Genomic DNA, 13,451 nt, shown 5'->3' with positions numbered 1-13,451 from the left:
CCCTCTCCTTAGAATCTCATCAAAATAGCGCCAAGGTTTTAAATTTCAGTTTCGATACCGGTTTCAGACCCCACCAAAAACGAAATTTCGATTGAAATCCCGGCGAAACAAGAAAAAGAGCATTTTATTTGATATAAAATTTCGCGGTCAAAATTTCGTTAAAATATTAAAAAAATTAAAAAAAACAGGTTTTTTGGGTGAAATTTCGAAATAAAATATCATTTCGGGTAATAGCGATTTCGGTGTCGGTCACCACCGAATAATTTCGGATTTCGGTGGAAATTTAAAACCATGCTTTGGGCACGCCATTTTTTGCAATCCGGAACGAAAAGGACCTACGGATAGGATAGTCTGATTGGGAACAATGAACATGATGTTTTGGCATTTTGTGGTAACCTTGGTTTGAAGAATATTCGAGGGTTTCTTCAAATTTCCAAAGTCATGAACTTCCTGATTTTGATACTGCACATGCTTGGAAAGACATTGCAAAAGGAACAAAGACATGACCTCAGTTCAAATAACATAATACTGAAATAAACTGATTCTGGCACACTGTTACTCAGGACCCCATGTACTCAGATCCCAAGTCTGAATGAGGCCATAATGAAGACGAAAAAATGTTGAGAAGTAGAAAATTTTCAAAGTATTCCATTTTTCACACTACCACCTTTTCCTATAATGCATGACTTTCAGTTTCTGATTAAAGTGGCACTTTAAATTGCATGTAAAAAACATAACAAAGGGGACTCAGAGAGCAAAAGATGCATGTGCTCATCACATACCTAAACTGATCCCCCTATTTCCACCATTCAAAATAAATAAATAAATAAACTGATTCCCATGTCACGTACCTTCTAGTACTTAATTTTCCAAAGCATTGAAGAATGGGAATCATCGACTGCATATTTTAAGTGAGGGGAAGTACTTCCCATCCTTTCGTATGTCTCAATGTTGGACCTCAACAGCAAAATCAGTTCCTTGTGTCGCGAGTGTTTCTTCCTCAGCGCACGAATGTAAGCAGACAGCCCAAGCCATTTAAGTTCTTCTTTCTTTAGTCTAAAAATAGGTTGAAGATGAGAACCAATCTTTATGCTGTGCATTTGTTTCTTGATAAGCTTGTACATGTAGCTGATAAGATGGTGTACAAGTATGTCATCCGTGCCACAAAAATGGTTAGGTGCTGAATCAAAGAATGGAGGCGTAGCTTTAAATTTTGGCCGACACACTGAAATTCCGAACCGACACCAAAAGTACCAATTTCGATGTTGGTCTAGAGTTAGGCCAAAATTTCGGGGAAAGGTAATTTTTAATTTATTTTTTTCCAAAACTTACTTTTTTCCGAAATTTCGGCACGATAACAAAATTTGTTTTTTTTTCTGCTCGAAATTCAGCCGAAATTTTGGTATTTTGGCTGAGATTTCGGTTTTGGCTGGCCGAAACCGAAATTTCAAACCTTGAATGGAGGAAAGAGAAGTGTAACAAACAAGATGAGCAAAACTAGATCATTTTTAAATGTGGAAAAGATATTCAGAGTCATTTCTTGGGATTTTTGCACCCTCATTTCATATTCACTGGGATTATGAGCCAGAGGCACTGTCAATGGTTCTTTGTTTTACATTTCCTCTCCCCTTTTTTCCTCGGTGCAACATATTGCATATTATAGTGGCTATGTTATTAGCTGCTAACTATTATGAGTATAGACATAACTGAAGCACAATGGTTGCCAAAGAAAATCTTGATTTCCATACCTTAAAGACCTTTGGATGATCTCGAGATAGTATTTAGGACTGAGGCTGCCAATGTTTGGCATTGCACAGAAATAGCAATGGAACTTCATTGCACACAGTAGAAAAGTTTGATAAGCATTCAATCTCACAATGGCCGGAGAGTTGATGTTGGAATCATAAAATATTGGGTGGCACTTCGGCCTCAAATAGTCACACAACTTTTCCTTCAAATGACGGGCTGGTTTAGATTGAACAGAAACTTTAAGCCTGGAACTCATATGTGTACCCCTATACCTGTTCAACAATTTACAACAACCAATTACTCCTCAAAAATTAAACAAATGTATTGTGTTTATCAGAAGCAGTCTAACAACTTTTGTGTGTGATTGTGGATGATAACTTCGACCTGACACATGGAGAAGACTTTTAAGAAGGGCTAAGAGTTTATTTTAGATGGAGTTATATTCATGTTCCAATGAAATTCCTTTATTTAAGTCGATATTATTTAACATTATTTGGATGTGGTAAGATAAAGCAATGGACACACTGTAATTTTAGTCTATAATTAAACTCTTGCAGAGTTACAGAAAACCTGAGATGTTTTCCAAAATAGGACAAGATAAAGCAATGGACACACTGTAATTTTAGTCCCATTAACACCCTTTGGACAAGATAAACCAATGGATTCATTCTGCTAACAGCCTTTTAAGGGGGGCATTTTACTCTATACTTTTATCCTACGGTGAGCAATCAACAAGGTAAAACCTTTTAAATCACGCATCACATCACAATAGTTCAGTAACTGAAATGAATTACTTTTGGAGGATTTCTCACCCCACATTTACAACTTAAAACCACTGAAAATAATGTTCCAAAAGAGTAATATATAAAAAAGGAAAAAATCCTTTCATTTTATATTCTTCAGATAAACAATATTTGAAACACAGTTTCTCTGCACTGGGCCAATAAAAATAATGAGCTACAGGATCTCATTTGGTGTTCAAGAGACAGAATTACATTGTGTATAACTTTATCATTTGATGGCTCTAAATTTGATAGCTCTCCAATATCTGGTGGTATCACTCAATTTGAGACCCTTCTTTCCAAGGAAGAAATCAGAATGAGTACCAGAGCATGTAGGTTCTATAAATCTGTCAGGAATTGGATACTGTGACATGGTTCTGACCTGATTATAAATCAGTTTTGTCACTTTGCATCTGAACCACAGTTGTAAATTTCGTTTCGTTTCGTTTCGTCCGAAATGGACGAAACATTTCAGTTTCGGCCGAAAACTGGAACAAAATGACGAAAATTTCGTTTCGTTCCGGATTTCGGCCGAAATCGACCGAAATTGGCCGGAATTGAGTGAAATTTAAAGAAATTTGACAAAATTTACCAAAAAGTTTCGAACAAAATTGTTTGAAATTTTCAGAAATTTCGTTTCTGTGGCCAAAATGAAATGGCCACTGAAACGAAATTTACAACTATATTATGAACCAATACCCTCCTATAATATACTCATGTAAAGAATATACAACAAACCAACCGCTATTAAAAACTATGACACAAATAGTGCCGAGAAATTGAATTTCTCACGATAAATTCATGAGATTTTGACTAAACAATAAAAATACGAGAAAGTCACAAGAAATTGAGCTTATCACAAGAACTTCATGAGAAATTTAATTTCTCGCAATTTTATTGCAAATTATCGCGACAAATTGGGACTTGACTGTAAAAAAAAATCTTGATCTTCTCATTTACTCTAAAAATCTCCCAAACATCCTAAAGCCTTTGAGCTAACCCTAATTTCGGGTTAAAAAGACTATATTTCAAATTTTATATTTTTGAATTATTTATTTTTACCTTTTTTCCCGATATAAACCCGAAAAAAATTAAAAAGTTCAATATATCCCGAGATTTTCCCTTGCCAAGAAATTCCCGAAAACGATATTTGTGACATAGATTAAAAATTGAAACCACAGTAGAAAAATGACCTCGTATAGTCTGCTTGGATTTCTAGTGTCTGGCAGTTGACAAGTAAACCACTCCAGGGAAGAAATGACACACCATCGTCCCCTTTATACCTTCCATTTTCCAAAAGCCCAGATTGGTGTTCCACATCAAAGTTCATACAAAATTTTTGGCCGTTCATTGAGCAGTTGTAATCTCTAAATCCTCTTTGCATCCGGAAAAAGAAGCTAGAAGCCTGCTGCTTTGAGGTTGATATAAAAAGAAAGTCATCAATTAGCCTCAATAGCATATATTTAGGGAAGGATACATTTTCATTCTGGAAACCTTGTTTTCCCTGCAAACACAATTTGTGCCCTTTATCCAAGTTAACCATCTGTAGTCTCCCTGGACACGTTACATCATCATTGGAAGGTATGGGCCCACCACATGTGCTATCACTTTGTAGACTAGTATGGTCACTGTCATGTAGGCATCTACTAATGCCCAATTCTCGAAAGTTTTCACATCTAATAGTACAGTGCTCACATATTTTTCTGAGCCATGGAAAAATCACATTTCTTTCCAGATGGCCATAGTAAAATGAACAAAGAAGAGAAGACAACACACTGCCTTGAGGTATCCCAACTTCTTGCAAATAAAAATTTTGACCAACTTGCAATATATTTTGCTTCACATGTTCACAGAGAAGAAGATGAAGGAATTGTTGTCCTATTTGTTTACTTGTACCCTGCAACATTCCGGATAAGAAAAATGACACCCAGTTGTACATAACTATGGATTAAATATTGACTTTGTTTGGAGTCATTCAAGATATCTTGAGGAAAACACTAATCAGTCACACATTGTTTCTTGTCTAAACTATCTAATGCAACCTATTGATCTTTCTAATCTTGAATAGCATTCTTTCTAAGTCATGTAAATCCTATTTGATATTCTCAACAAATAGCACTTTCGGAAGCAAGAGAAATTTGATGTAAACATTTCAGATTCAATAGCAAAACATTGCTACAAAGGTCAGGTAAAGAAATCAGAACATATGTTGGTCAAAATTACAGATAGAGGAAACGTGATGAAGAGGAAATAACATCTCTTCTAGATTAACAAATAATTTCATGGTAAGAAAAAAATGAGCATAATTGATACACGTTGAACATATACTGGTGCAGGCATTTCACAAGATGTCATTCAGCGACCGCTGAGCTAATTCAACTGAGTAAACCAAGCACATAAACCATTCACCACTGGAGAAGGTTTTCATTTAAACACCCCCCCCCCCCTCGCGCTCTCTCTCTCTCTCTCTCTCTCCAAGAGCAAAAAAAAAAAAAAAAAACTCCCTCAGAGAAAGAATTAGCATATTGAAAGACGCATTAGTTACATGCGGTAGTTTATTTATGTGGTGTTTTATGCATTTATTTATGTCAATCAAGTCATAAATGAATTTATTTCATTTTGTACTATACCACTTATATGAACAAAAGCAAGGGATTCAGGTTGCCAGACCATAGCATGGCCTCTTCGTATCACAACAGAAGTATCTTCTCGATTTGTTGAATGAAATTGATAAACTTCGGCCAAAGCCAGCAGAATACCCTATAGACTATAGAGCACAACAATAGACGAGATGACCAATAGGGGGAATTGATCACTGACCCAAGAATCTATCAAAGATTGATTGGGAAGCTTACATAAGTACATCTTCATTTCACAATTTCCCCCTTTTTCATCTCTTCTCCTCCTTCCAAATTCCGCAGCTTCTCTTGTTTCTACAACTGCCATCTTCTTTAAGGAACTCGGGCTGTCATAGGTATGAATGTTCCTAATACGTTACAATGTAAGCGATTGAGTGTTGAGATGTCACGTTGAAAGTGTTGAGATGCCCCAGTAGACTTGAGTTTTCTTCCATTCAAAGAGCATATAGTTGCTTCCTGAGAAATAACTTGTTGGTTAGCGATTTCTCCATGTAGAGACTTGAATTTGCGCCAAATCCCGGTTGCAGTGTCTACACCCATTATGTTGTAAACAACCTCATCCGCCAAACACAAACGGATCACGCTAACCGCCTTCATATCCAGCTCTTCCCAATTGCCATCGCTCATCTTTTTCGGTTTTTTGTTGTTACCTAACAAAGCCTTCACCAGACCTTGCTGAACCAAGAGATCTCTCACTCTTGTTTGCCACAGGCTGAAGTTGCTCGCCCCATTGAATTTTTCCACCTCAAACTTGGCGCTCATCAACGCTGCAATTGCCCAAAGCCTAAATCGCCCTGACACAAGTTTGCAAAAAATCGAGAAACACCTTCTCACAAAGGATCAAATACAACATGCAGCAAAATGTCAAGAAGAGATGCAAAGAAACACAATCACACAAGAAAAAACACAATGTTTACGTGGTTCGGTAGTGTGCATGTCCACAGGAGAAGAGATTTCACTAATTCGGTTTACGGTTGCAAGCTTCTCCTCTTCTTGGCCAAGAAAACACATAGAAAATCTAGCTACCTGTAACCCTAACATGTGGCTCAGATATCAATGCCACTACATCGAGAAACTTACCGAAATACCCTTAGTGGAAAACCGAATATTAATTTTCTTTCTGAGGCGCTGTCCCCTGCACCCTCAGTGAGCTGACCGAGCATGCGCAACTTGACCCATGTGTGCGCCGCACACATTAGACCGTCAGGATCTTGTATAATGCCAAAATACAAGACACCAGCACAGAAGTGATTGAATCCTACTACACATGCCCAATACCAGCATTTTTTCTCATCGGAATCGAGCTTTCTTAAGCTTGAGGGAATCAATGCAGAAGCAGCTATTAAATCCATGAGGAGGAAGCGCTATCAGTTTTTCCTTGCTTTTCAGTTGAGGAGAATGGGTGGGTCTTATTTTCGTTGCGTGTGGGGTTTTCTTTATGCTGGTGTGGTTATAAATACTTTCGTGGGGATTTAAGGAATAAATATGGTAGTGATCATCCACTTGAATCAGTATTTAATAAATTAAGTGGTGGGCACTATCATTCTAAGCCATTCACTTATGTAGTCACTTAGAGGGGCTGTAGGGTTGATATTAAAATAGTTTCCAGGGTTGCTTGAGTATACAATGGGGATTATGATGTAAACTGATCATTATTGAAGTTTTTTGGAATTCATGAATGTGAATTTCAAAAGAAGATATGGGGGTTAATGCAGACCATCAAAATTTGTCATTAAGGAATCTAGAAGGCTGTAAACTGATAATACAACCATGAACAATATTTTATTATTCCTAGAGAAAAATAGAACTACCCCCTTATTTGTGCACAATTTTCTACTATCTTCTACATACAAGACCAAAGAAAAAAAAATTCAAACCGGGCTTAATAAAAAGCTTCTTAAAACCCAAATGGTGAATTTTGAAAGAAAAGAATCAGTAAAATATTAGAATTTAATAGTTAGAATAAAATGATCCTTTAAATGGATAAGATTGGTGCAAAGCAAACAGTTAAATGATACGCATGACACAGATGCTTTTAGCTAATAAACAGTTCTAAACCATTCATTAATCTAAATAAAACCATGAGACTGGCAAGGGTGAATAATTCTCAATGTATGGGTGAATAATTCTCAATAGAATACCTGATCAATAAGAACACCACTCAGCGAAGGTAACTGAACGGCAGCCAGTGATGTTGTAATATCACTGTCGCTACTTTGATCAGCTGATACATTGTGATACTGAACCCTTAAAAACTTTTTTGAGCATACAACTTGGGCATACTTTTTGACAAGATACTTATCATCGTATAGAGCATCTTTCATTATACTGAGTAGTTTATCCTGGTCAACAGAATCAAATGCCTCAGATACATCACCAATAACAATAAATACCCTTGGCATGGCTTTGGATCCATTCCTCAAACCAGAATGAAATACACACAGTTTTCTGTAGATGTCGTTATAATCAAACACTGAAGACCCTAATTTCTCGGGATGTTCCACCTTTATTCTGTTCAAAACAACATGTAAATCATGAAGAACTGAATTCACAGACCGGAAAGAAAAGAGATTCTGCTTTGAGCACATTCCTGCTTTTTTAGCCATTGCAACAGAGCAATTTTTGGAAGAAAATGTTTTATTTGAGAGCCAAGCTTTAGATGGTGCTGTCATATTAGCTATAGTCCTTACACCATTTTCTTTTGGAAGAAATCTAACTTTTGAAAAGCCAAAGGGTCTTTTGCCTAAAATGCTTTCAAAAGATATGCGATCCAAACAGCTGTAATTCTGTTCTTTTAGGGAACTAATGGCTCCATTCATTAGTTTCCTCCAAATAGACACTTGATAGTAAAATACATCTTGATTTCCAGCCTTAGTCTCTGTGACATAGAAGTTGGCACGTACCATAGGTACTACAAGATATGAAAAGAACCAAAATATCCAACTTTCAAAAAGCTTATTTTTCAGTATAATTTTGGCATTTTCAAGTTTCTTGTGTCCCTTCAGCATATTTGAACCTTCCCCCCACACACCGCTCATCTTATGATTACACAAGCAGCAAGAAGACTCAGTAGACTTTGATAGAAATGGAAAACAAGATGTTTTAAGGCCATGCATGCATTGCACCATATCAAAATCTTCAAACCTCCGCAACTGGACAAACTTTGAAACATTTCTCCTTAAAGCTCTCCAACTGGAAGGAGCCCCAAGTAAATCGAGAGGAATTATACTCCTGCAAACAGCCCATATAAATGAGATCACTTGTTCGTGTCTACAATAAGATCCATTCAGTTCAAACTGATAATCCCAAACTTGGGTTTCCATGGAAAGTATCCCTTGCTGTCTAAGCACCTGAAACAGTAATATGTGTTGCAAAAATAAGAAACAAAAAAAGGGCAATTATAGATGAGGAGTGATAGAGAGAAAAGAAAAGAATAAGAAAGAAGGGAGAAGAGAAAGTCGTATGGTTAGGAGAAGTGCATCTTCCAACGTTATTACGTTTCTCCCTTTAATATTTATTCATATCAATATCAGGGTAATTATATAACTGCCACTCATTTGTTAAACAAAAGGAAATGAAGATAACTATATAACTGCCACTCATTTGTTAAACAAAAGAAAATGACTAGTCTACACTAGTACCATTAACATCTATGATAAAGGCAATAAAGTTGAAGAATAAGTTACTCTACATTTTATACCATGAAAAAGATATGATCATATAAGTTACTAATATAAAACCATTAAAAAACAAAACAAAAAACTAATATATAAAAGAGCATAATTATGTAACCACAACCTTGACAGAACCAAATATGAAGTGGCATTGCGGTGAAATAGTTCATTGCAGTATACGTATTACCTAAGGGATGATGTATAATCAGAATTAAGTTCGAAGTATCTGTTAACAATGTAGAGATGCATGGGGCATTTTATATCTTTTTGTGATACATTCTTGACGACTTTGTGACTAGTTGTAATCCTGCGAACTTTTTGGATATTTTTGGGTATATCTTTTCGAATTGATGAATTCAATGCTTTCTCATTCGAAGAGTGACATTGTGTGTTTGTGTGTGATACATATCACAATGCTTTCTCATTCGAAGTGTGACATTGTGTGAAGAGTGACATTGTGTGTGTGTGTGTGTGTGTGTGTGTGTGTGTGTGTGTGTGTGTGTGTGATACGTATCACAATGCTTTCTCATTTGAAGAGTGACATAGTGTGTGGGTGGGTGGGACTGATAGCTCGACAGCCATGCTTTCATAATAGGGTGGCAAACCTTGTTTTACACATCTCTGATAGGATGTAGAGTTTGGGGAATTATAATAGATTTTGAACAAGGTGATTCGTCTCATTATCGAAACATGGTCGTGCCGATATCAGACCTACATACATACATGCATGCATACATTCATACATAGGTACATACATGATACATGCATGCATCCACGCACCCATACATACATACATAGCCTGGTGTTCATTTGTGTTCAAAAGAAAATAATGGCAACCAAACCACAGGTGAGGACTTATTGTTCAGTGATCCAAACCAATCATCTGTCCTCTTTTGCAGCGGATTAATGGTGCCAAAAATACTCCCATTTGCAGCGGATTAGTTAGACAGTTATATTATCAGTGATCACTTCTTTTTTTTGAAAGGTGTTATCAATGATCACTTTCTCCTCACCAAAAAATGCAGATGTTTGGTTAGCCCATCCTGATTTCCAAAGTTGTCCCAAAACACATCTAGATCTAGTCTCCAGACACAATCACAATGAGAAAAAGGAGGCAGATCTGATTACACGATCAAGACGACATTACCATGATCAGAAATTCATATGCCACAATTCGGATCTGATCGCAGCACTAGACCAAAACAAAATAAGGAAGATAACACACATCCACTACAATATATACTCAACACGTACGGATCACGCACACAATGGCCAATATCTTTAATTGTATAACACACCACAAAAGGCTACACCCAATCAGATCAACACAGATCTGAACTCACACTACACCGGCAGGTTACCCATACCTAACTTAGATTACACAAATCTAAATTTATGCAGCAGCAACAGATCACAAACACAGCAAGACAAGAAATCATAACGCCACACTTGTAGCAGCAACCAAGGTTTTAACTTTTGGTTTCAGTTTCAATTTGATCGCCAAGGAAATGGAAATGTTTCGGCTTCAGTTAGAAAATTAGATGGAAATCTTATAAAATCACGAAAACGTATGGAAATATATTCATGTGATACAATTTTAAGACGAAACTTCAGAAAATGATAGATAAGCACAAATACAAACTTAGAAATCATCACACAAAAACGAAAACCATCCATGATGGTTTACTAACATCGAACACCTAGTGATATGCATTGCCGCGCATGTCGGCTAATTTAGCACCTACAATACAACATTTCACATGAAATTCATATAAATATTTATACATGATATATACATGATACACCACATTTAAAATGCAGTTCAGATAGATATAATTATGTAATGCGTGCAGATATAGTATACCACTAATTCACTCGCGATTTTGGTTTCGTATGCATTTCAATTTTGGAAACATTTCGGTGGGGATCGAAAGAGAAGCATTTTTTTCGTTTTGTGTCAAATTCGGCAGAAATTTAAACCATGGGAGCAACCCATATAGGATGTTGCATTGCACAAGTCTAATCGAGGAATTCGGTTAATCCTAAGATGAAGAGATGTGAGATACACCAGCAAGAAGCAAATATAAAGGTCAAGAAATAAATAAAAGGAGATTAGAGAAACAACAAAATGCAACTATATCCATAATAACAAATGTGGTTGACCTAGGGTGCAAGATCACATATATTACTTAAAAATATCTTAAATTAAAATAGTGCCACTACACACTACAACATCATACCAACTACTTGAATGCATTATACCATAATAACAAATGTAACTATATCCTTCTTTAACAGTTATAAAAGGAAAAGAAAGAGATACAAGATGTTTGTAGTTTTGCTACATTGTAACTAAAAGGAAAGATTTTGTTCTCTCAAAGAAGGCAATGTATTTTTTATCTTCTTGGTGTAAGCAAACCAAGAATCATTATTGGCAGTGAGTCGAGGATTGTTGGATCTCTTTGGCAGTGTGCTAAAAGGAGATCAAGATCTTCAAGCAACCTGAATCAAGATAGCTAGTTCTTGATCGTGATCCCAACTAGGTTCTTGGTATTATCATCACGAGAAGAGTATTCCTACATAGGTCATTCAAAGTGGTATCAGGGCTTGATCATACCAATAGTTGGGTACAGCCTTGGCTAGTTTTCTTAGAGAGATGGGCATGAATTAGCGGACAATTTCAGAAGATCAGTTGGTGAACCGAGTAGTTGTTGCCATGGATGCATTCTTCTTTCGTATGCAACAGAGTATTGTTGAGGTCATTGAACAACCTACAGTTTGTCTAAACCCTCAAATTGAAGACATGAGAGAGAGCTAATACAGACGTAGCCACTAATTCCACAAATGCAGAGACTAGTAATCTCTCAGCCGAGCATTATACCACGACTAATGCCTCCGCAGCCAGCAGTAATGATTTAAAGCACGGGTGTTCAGATGACAGCACCACTTACAGGCGATCGAGTACTAAATGGTTCATTCAAGACCAATAGTCTTGGGAGAAGATCTGCTAAAATTAAGTTCGCCGAGGTACACCCTGAGGACGGAGATGAGATAGCTGATGTTGGATGACATAGCTGATATTGGTGGAGATGACGCCATGGTCAAGGCAAATGAGATTTTAGAGTTTCATGATCATCTAGTGTAAGGATGGTGTTGCATCAAGTCCACCTTCCATTACAACACTACCAAGGGCACGCCAGATATCAGGTCGGGACATCGTGACTGTAGGAGATAGAGAAAGGCATGGGCCACTACATCCTATAGAGTTGGAGAGTGATTCAACACTAGATCTGCCCATTCCATCGCTATTATATTGGGATCATCACATAGATCATCCCACCAACGCAAGCGACTGATAAAATGACCTTTGAAAATTAGCACATGTACTTTGTTAGAGGAGACTTACGAGGTAATATGGTTGATGGGAGGGGACCCTTCCACCATTAGCCCATGCAATAGCCTCTAATTAGCAGGCATTGCATAATTATATGGTTTCTAATGTGGTTAGGAGGTTAAATATAATATGGCATGTTGCTTTTAGTTAGTTGGTTTCATAATTCTATTAGAGGTAGAGATGTTATAGGGGGTTGCTTTTAGTTAGTTCGTTTCATAGTTCTATTAGAAGTAGAGATGTTAGAGGGAACTTACAGGTTTAGGGTGCTTTTGCTTTTGTTATGAAAGGGAAACAAAGACCTACGAGAAGTTTAAGTTTTTGATATATTGAAATGGAAAAGGTTTTGTTCTCTCAAAAAAGATAGTGTGTTTTTCTTTGATCTTCTTGGAGTTGCAGTGAGTAAACCAAGAATTGTTCTCCGTAATGAGTTAAGGAACATTGGATCTCTTTGGCAGTGTGCTGAAGGGAGATCAAGATACATCAAGATCGTCCTCAAGTAAGCTAAACCGAGGTAGCAAGTTGATGATCGTGATCTCACCTAGGTAGTCGGTATTAACATCAGGACTAGAGCATCCCTACACAGGGTCATTCCCGGGCTGATTTCTCCTCTCATGCTTCCTAAAAAATTACATTAAAAAAATTCAATCCTACCACGAACTCAACGAAGAAGGAAATCACCCACCAAGGAGGAAATCCAACTGGTTAAAGGTATAGGCCTGGCACATCTAACAAAGATACAGCAAAAAAAAAAACCTATGCAAAAGGAGAAAGATAAGCGGCATTCTTGTATGTGATAATTTATCTGCATAGCCTTTGACAATAGGACACCATGGGCCATTATAAGAATAGACGAAAGCAAAGGCTAAATATTATCAAATATCGATATAACATGGTATTTGGCCATCATTAGGACAATAATGTTTCCTAAAGTATTGGCCAATGTGGCAGATATTCCGGACAAATGCCACATCAAACGCCATAAGAACTAATCTACTTGTATTCAATAAAATGCAAATCAGATGAACTATCAACTTCTGATTTATACATTCATACCAATAGAAAATCTAGTTTCACCCCTTAAAAGTAAAACATCGGAGTATAATATATTTATGTCAATAACCTGAATGGAGCATTTAGATAGTCCACATTTTATCCATTACAACAGCAAACCTCAAACACTAAATTTTGTGGTTCCCAAATGCTTGAAATATTT

The 13,451-nt window shown here is 36.8% G+C and overlaps 1 protein-coding gene across 7 annotated transcripts in view; it reads right to left on the bottom strand.

The window, feature by feature from the left end:
• Positions 1-495: 495 nt before the first annotated feature.
• TERT (telomerase reverse transcriptase) overlaps positions 496-13,451 on the bottom strand; it is a 37,724-nt gene continuing 24,768 nt past the window's right edge. For 2 of the 7 annotated variants that reach the window (XM_077357059.1, XM_077357061.1), the window contains exons 6-9: positions 7,312-8,520; positions 3,725-4,428; positions 1,749-2,021; positions 498-1,128 (exon numbers count right to left, since the gene is read on the bottom strand). In XM_077357059.1, the coding sequence (XP_077213174.1) occupies positions 855-1,128; positions 1,749-2,021; positions 3,725-4,428; positions 7,312-8,520 (2,460 nt within the window). In that variant the 3' untranslated portion in view covers positions 498-854. Of the gene's footprint in view, positions 1,129-1,748; positions 2,022-3,724; positions 4,429-7,311; positions 8,521-13,451 lie in introns of those variants that run through there. The other 5 variants (XM_077357058.1, XM_077357057.1, XM_077357056.1 and 2 more) reach the window with 5 other exon arrangements.

The sequence above is a fragment of the Tasmannia lanceolata genome, unplaced genomic scaffold (genome assembly GCF_043159265.1).
Source record: "Tasmannia lanceolata isolate RefF3 unplaced genomic scaffold, GAP_Taslan_0.1 ptg000016l, whole genome shotgun sequence".
NCBI classification, from domain to species: domain Eukaryota; kingdom Viridiplantae; phylum Streptophyta; class Magnoliopsida; order Canellales; family Winteraceae; genus Tasmannia; species Tasmannia lanceolata.
Note: the sequence above shows the minus strand (reverse complement) of the source record. Positions and strands in the feature narration are given on the sequence as shown.